The sequence below is a fragment of the Gorilla gorilla genome, chromosome 4 (genome assembly GCF_029281585.2).
Source record: "Gorilla gorilla gorilla isolate KB3781 chromosome 4, NHGRI_mGorGor1-v2.1_pri, whole genome shotgun sequence".
Taxonomy (NCBI): Eukaryota; Metazoa; Chordata; class Mammalia; order Primates; family Hominidae; genus Gorilla; species Gorilla gorilla.
The window spans coordinates 180,648,758-180,655,285 of NC_073228.2; the positions used below are offsets into that span (position 1 = coordinate 180,648,758).

The 6,528-nt window shown below is 61.5% G+C and overlaps 1 protein-coding gene across 2 annotated transcripts in view; it reads left to right on the plus strand.

Moving 5' to 3' along the window:
• UNC5A (unc-5 netrin receptor A) overlaps positions 1 to 6,528 on the plus strand; it is a 67,607-nt gene that overhangs the window by 59,688 nt on the left and 1,391 nt on the right. For both annotated transcript variants that reach the window (XM_055386330.2, XM_055386331.2), the window contains 8 exons: positions 1,015 to 1,203; positions 1,311 to 1,613; positions 4,245 to 4,332; positions 4,576 to 4,744; positions 4,935 to 5,168; positions 5,284 to 5,433; positions 5,515 to 5,679; positions 6,336 to 6,514. In XM_055386330.2, the coding sequence (XP_055242305.1) occupies positions 1,015 to 1,203; positions 1,311 to 1,613; positions 4,245 to 4,332; positions 4,576 to 4,744; positions 4,935 to 5,168; positions 5,284 to 5,433; positions 5,515 to 5,679; positions 6,336 to 6,514 (1,477 nt within the window). The remainder of the gene's footprint in view (positions 1 to 1,014; positions 1,204 to 1,310; positions 1,614 to 4,244; positions 4,333 to 4,575; positions 4,745 to 4,934; positions 5,169 to 5,283; positions 5,434 to 5,514; positions 5,680 to 6,335; positions 6,515 to 6,528) is intronic.

A 6,528-nucleotide genomic window follows, 5' to 3' on the forward strand; every position in this document is an offset into this window, starting at 1 on the left:
CCACCTCCCATGCCTCCTGAGACGGGCACAGATTTGAACCTTGATTCATGCACACCCGTTGCCCACACTCACCCCAACACCACAGCTTCCCATCTGCCCACACTCACCCCACACCACAGCTTCCCATCTGCCCACACTCACCCCAACACCACAGCTTCCCATCTGCCCACACTCACCCCACACCACAGCTTCCCATCTGCCCACACTCACCCCACACCACAGCTTCCCATCTGCCCACACTCACCCCAACACCACAGCTTCCCATCTGCCTGGTCCCCCAGGTGCACATACAGGTCCTGTGGGAATGCCGGGCTTGTGAGGGCTGTTAATTACAAGGCCATAACTAACAATTAAAGATCTCTGTTGGATTTTTTTTTCCTCTAGAACATACCCTCCCCCATTCTTTCAATTAAAAACCTAATTATCTGTGTCAATTCCTTTCTGATGGACATTTCTTCCATTTATGCAAAACCCTTCTAAAATCAATATAGCTTCCTCCAAGCCGTCAATCACCCCCTCCCCAGACCTGCCCCAGGCCTTGGGGAGGCAGACAGAGAGAAGGGCCCCCAAACCCCTGCTCCTGGTCTAGGCACTGACCTGGAACCACACAGGAGGCAGACCCTGTGCTCTGGGGATCCCAGGAGTTCACCCCCAGCCCAAGCTGCCCTTGTCCCAGAAGAGCAGGCAGCAGGTTCAACCTAGCAGCCAGGCACCAGGTCATCCACTCTGGGGAAGTAGCTCTTCCCCTCCTCCATCCTCCAGGCAGCAGACTCAGCTGGGATCTCAAGCCCACGAGGAATGTGATTTGCTCAGAGTCACACAGCACAGTAATGGCAAATACAGGGCTGGGATGCACACGCACGGACTCCATGCTCCCTGCCACAAGCGTCTGCTCCCTAGCTAGTGCAGATGCCCCGGGGTGCAGACCTCATCCTCCTGGGGTGCAGACCACTGACCTCTCCTTCCCAGACTCCTACACCCCTGCCCCCACCAAGGCCGCGCTGTCTCCCACAGCTGCTTCTGGCCCTGAGGACGTGGCCCTCTATGTGGGCCTCATCGCCGTGGCCGTCTGCCTCGTCCTGCTGCTGCTTGTCCTCATCCTCGTTTATTGCCGGAAGAAGGAGGGGCTGGACTCAGATGTGGCTGACTCGTCCATTCTCACCTCAGGCTTCCAGCCCGTCAGCATCAAGCCCAGCAAAGCAGGTGAGGGGCCCCGTGCCCCCAGCACTCCTGCCCCAGCTCCCACGCCAAGGGCTGCTGGGGCAGGGATGCCCTAGGTGCCATTGCCTGAGTCTGTCTTTATCCTGCAGACAACCCCCATCTGCTCACCATCCAGCCGGACCTCAGCACCACCACCACCACCTACCAGGGCAGTCTCTGTCCCCGGCAGGATGGGCCCAGCCCCAAGTTCCAGCTCACCAATGGGCACCTGCTCAGCCCCCTGGGTGGTGGCCGCCACACACTGCACCACAGCTCTCCCACCTCTGAGGCCGAGGAGTTCGTCTCCCGCCTCTCCACCCAGAACTACTTCCGCTCCCTGCCCCGAGGCACCAGCAACATGACCTATGGGACCTTCAACTTCCTCGGGGGCCGGCTGATGATCCCTAATACAGGTAGGAAGGACCCCAGGGGGCTCTGAGAGCTCCACTTCCCTCCTGGAGGAGGACGGGACAGCCGGATGTTCCTCTCGTGCCCCTCAGTGTCCCATGACAGATCAGCAAGGAGAGGGGGTGGAGTTTTGGGGAGAACCCAGTCTTGGCTGGCACCGAGGCCATGGCCAGAGCTGTCTTCCTCTTGTTGCCTGTGGGCACAAGATAATTGTCCATTCATTTACACAGCCAAGCAGCCTACTTGTTCCAGTCTCCATGTGGGGCCCTGGGCCCAGAGGTAGGGCAAGCCCCGGCCCCAAGGAGCTTGCAACTGAGCAGGGAGACAACCAAGGGCAAACAGATGAGCACAGGCCTGGGCAGAGGCCATCCTGGAGTCCCCACTGCATCCTGGCTTCCACCCACCCCAGCATCGAAACCCTCTGAAGAACTCTTTCCACGGCTGCCTTGCAAGAAGTGGCTGCAGCCTCTGGCATGGCTGGCCACTCCCACCCGAAATTCCCAAGTCCCTCAGCTTAGATGACCCCATGCGCTCCTGGTTAACTTGCCCCTCTCCAGCTGCCTGTTCCATAAATGTAGGTGTGCCTCCGAGCTCCCTCCCAGTGCCCTTCTCCCTGAGCGGCCTCGCCCACTCCATGGCTTTAATCGCCGCGTCTGTGCAGATAACTCCCACTCCCCCATCCTTAGCCTGCAGTTCTCCCGGGCGACAGAACTGTACACCCAGCTGCCTCCTGGCCAGCTCCATCTGGATGTCTCACAGCACCTCAGACTCCTGGTGCCTAAAACAGAACCGTCTCCCACCCTCCCCCAGAGCCTCCCCATTCCTGGCTTCCCCCAGTTCACGGATCGTCTAGTTGCTCAAGCCGGAAACTTGGGGTCACCTTGACCTGCTGCTCGTCCTCTCTTGCCCCCCGCCAGCTTCAGTCCCACGCCAGTCCCTCCTCAATAGCTCCTGCCACCTCCTGCTCTCGTCCTCCCTTGCTGCCTCTCCTCACACAGGCCACCAAACCCCTTACCTGATTCCTTGCTGTAAAACTTCACCAAATGAAGCCAGAGTTGATCATGACCCTCTCATGCTCGAATCCCTTCTGGGCTCCCCTCTGCCCCCTGCAAAGCCCACATGATACCACAGAGAAGACCTGTCCCCTGCGGGCCAGCTGCTTCAGCCTCTTCCCTCACACACATCGTCCCGCACACGGCAGCCACCATGGACTCAACATCCCCGACACACGGTGCTGCCGTCTGCATGCACCGACCCCCTGCCCCTCCCACCAGCTCAGCTGGGACTTCTTTTTTGGGTCCCCACCTGACAGCTCTTGCCGTCTGTGCCTCACGTCCACACGGATGATAACGAACCCCTCATGGGGCTGTTGGGATGACGAGGTGAGATGGCATCTGTCAGCTCTTACAGAGACGCAGGCGAACAGTGGGGCCCGGCACCCCTTGCTCTTCGCTCCCCAGGCCGGGGGGTGGCTGCCACTTCCCCCGCATCCTGTGCTGTGGTTGACTTGTCCTTCTCCCCTGCTGGGCTAAGAACTTCATGAGAGTAGGGTCTGTGGTTTTCCTTCGCCGTCCTGAGTACCCAGCATTAGGAGTTGATGAATGAGGATGTAAGTGCGTGTACCTTCCCCATGGAGAGCCTTCCTGCGAGGATGTCTGGCATTGTCACCAACACTACAGCTGGGACCGCGGGGCAGTGCGGGCCAGGGAAGGGAGCAGTGGCTGTGACTCTGCACTCTCCGGTGAAACGGTGATACCAGCCCAGCCCTGCTCTGCGCTGCCCACGAGGGAGTGTGCATTTGCTTTTGGACTTGGTGGGGTAAAGTCATGGAATTCCTCTCCCTCCCCATGTCCTGAGCTGGGAGCCCCTCCTCATGTAAGGGCTCCCTGTCTGGGGGAGTCCCTGCTCACCACCTCTAGAGGGACTCCCTGGCCCCCGTCTTTGCCAGATCCTGTCCCACCATCTCCCTGTTGAACCACTCCCCTCTCCACTCACACGCTGATCCTGCTCCTCCAAGACGCTGGAGCAGAGGCAAGTCAGCTGACGGGAGGGCATCCGGCCCAAGAGATAGGTTATTCAAGACCCACCCCACCTGCAGGGACCATGGCGTGGCAGAGAGTAGAAGGAGCAATGGAGAGGGGAGCTGGAGCAGGACAGGAGGGCAGTGGGGGCTCAGGCAGTGGTTCCAGAACCACCAACTTTGTAGCACTGGCTGGGCTAGAGAGGCAGTGGGGGCCAGAGGCAAAGGCCCTTCAATGCCAGGCCAGGGAGCTGGACTTCATCCCAGGGGCAGGGAAGGTTTTAAGCAAGGAATACCCTGGTCCCCCCCCCCCCAGTGCCTTTCAGGGGACAAGGGAGGTCGGTACTGCATACCTTCTGTCCCCAAGTTTTCTGTGCCTGAGCTAGCCAGGCATGCTTTCCCCACCTGGGTTCCCTCAGTTGCTCATGGGGTGCCCCTGACTCAGCTTCATGCCTGTGGGGGTGGTTGGTCAGCACGGCAGTCTTTGAGGCCCCTCTGTCCCCAGGCCGGGCTGGCACCAGTCAGTCCTCACAGGAAGGCTCCTGGAGGGGCTGTGTGGTGGGGTGTTGGGTGCTTTGGCAGTGGGTAAGCCCTGGCCCTCTCCCTGCCGTTCCAGGAATCAGCCTCCTCATCCCCCCAGATGCCATACCCCGAGGGAAGATCTATGAGATCTACCTCACGCTGCACAAGCCGGAAGACGTGAGGTGTGGCCGCGGGCCCCGTTGCCGGGGGTGGGAGGGACCTGCCTGCTGCCTTTGGTCCCCAGGAAGCCCCCTGCCCACTCACTGTTGTGCCTGGCCTGAGGCAGCGGGGGAAAGAGCTGTGCCTAAGCCCCACGTGGTCCTGCAGCCCAAGCCCCTGGCCCCTGGGATGCTGCTGCCCTGCCCTCAGGACCCAGGATGGGCCACTGACACCTTTCCCTCCCCACCCATATTTCCCCACTTGAGGTTGCCCCTAGCTGGCTGTCAGACCCTGCTGAGTCCCATCGTTAGCTGCGGACCCCCTGGCGTCCTGCTCACCCGGCCAGTCATCCTGGCTATGGACCACTGTGGGGAGCCCAGCCCTGACAGCTGGAGCCTGCGCCTCAAAAAGCAGTCGTGCGAGGGCAGCTGGGAGGTGAGCAGGGAACTGACCCGGGCTCCAGAAGGGAACGTGGGCTAACTGCACGCTCCACCCGGCCTTCCACCGCTGGGTGGCCCTGAGCCCCACCCCCACCCCTCCCCAGTCTCCGGCCACTTCTTGAAGCCACAGCTGGCCCTAGGGCTCTGAGGCTGAGCCAAATTGACCCACTGACCCCTGCCCACAGGATGTGCTGCACCTGGGCGAGGAGGCGCCCTCCCACCTCTACTACTGCCAGCTGGAGGCCAGTGCCTGCTACGTCTTCACCGAGCAGCTGGGCCGCTTTGCCCTGGTGGGAGAGGCCCTCAGCGTGGCTGCCGCCAAGCGCCTCAAGCTGCTTCTGTTTGCGCCGGTGGCCTGCACCTCCCTCGAGTACAACATCCGGGTCTACTGCCTGCATGACACCCATGATGCACTCAAGGTATCTCCCACCCCTCACCCCCGCCTCTGGAAGGCCGAGCTATGCCTGGCCCTGTGGACTGACTGCCTTGGGCGCAGTGGGGAGGGGCCTGGGCTGACCACCTGGGGCACTGCAGGAGGTGGTGCAGCTGGAGAAGCAGCTGGGGGGACAGCTGATCCAGGAGCCACGGGTCCTGCACTTCAAGGACAGTTACCACAACCTGCGCCTATCCATCCACGATGTGCCCAGCTCCCTGTGGAAGAGTAAGCTCCTTGTCAGCTACCAGGTGAGGGCCAGGGCCGTGGCCAGCGCACAAGGGGCCTGGAGCTTGGGCTCACCTGACACCTCCTCTCTGCATCCCCATCAGGAGATCCCCTTTTATCACATCTGGAATGGCACGCAGCAGTACTTGCACTGCACCTTCACCCTGGAGCGTGTCAGCCCCAGCACTAGTGACCTGGCCTGCAAGCTGTGGGTGTGGCAGGTGGAGGGCGACGGGCAGAGCTTCAGCATCAACTTCAACATCACCAAGGTGGACGGGAGGGGCTGCAGCACCGCCGTGATGTGCTCCCACTACCAACTCCCCACCAGCCCCCAAAACGCTCCTGCCCTGCCACCCTCTCTCCCTCCCGCCTGTCCCCAGGCCCACCTCCTCCTAGAAACCCCTTGGCAGCTTCCTCCCAAACTCAGAGACAGGGAGGCACAGGTGCAAATGGGACTTGGGGAGGGGAGTGCAGGGGACATGGGAGCAGCAGGAGGGGAGACCCTGGAGGGCTTCCCTGAGGAGGGGCTTTGTACTGGGCCCCAAAGAATGAGCCAGTTTGGCTGCGGCATTAAGGGGAAGAGCATTTCTGGCAGTGAGAGCTGGGCAGGGGGGACTCAGGCCGTGAAGAGAGCTGTGTGTGTGGAGTGTCAGCAGAGGCTGGGCAGAGTGGAGGGGAGAAGGGCGGAGAGGGAGGGAGGCCACAGAGGGCTCCTCTGCTCTCTGGCTATGTGGCTTTGGGCAGGTCGCTGCACCTCTGAGCCCCAGTAAGCAGGGCCTTGGCACATGGGAGGTGCCCAGGAAGTACCAGTGCTCATGCCGCCCCCATGCTCTGGGGGAGTCTGGGAGCTCCCCCAGCAGGAGGTGGCAGTGGGCCCAGGCCTGGGGAAAGTTCTAACAGGCACCTCTTTCCCTCCCACCTCCAGGACACAAGGTTTGCTGAGCTGCTGGCTCTGGAGAGTGAAGCGGGGGTCCCAGCCCTGGTGGGCCCCAGTGCCTTCAAGATCCCCTTCCTCATTCGGCAGAAGATCATTTCCAGCCTGGACCCACCCTGTAGCCGGGGTGCCGACTGGCGGACTCTGGCCCAGAAACTCCACCTGGACAGGTGGGCGGGAGAGG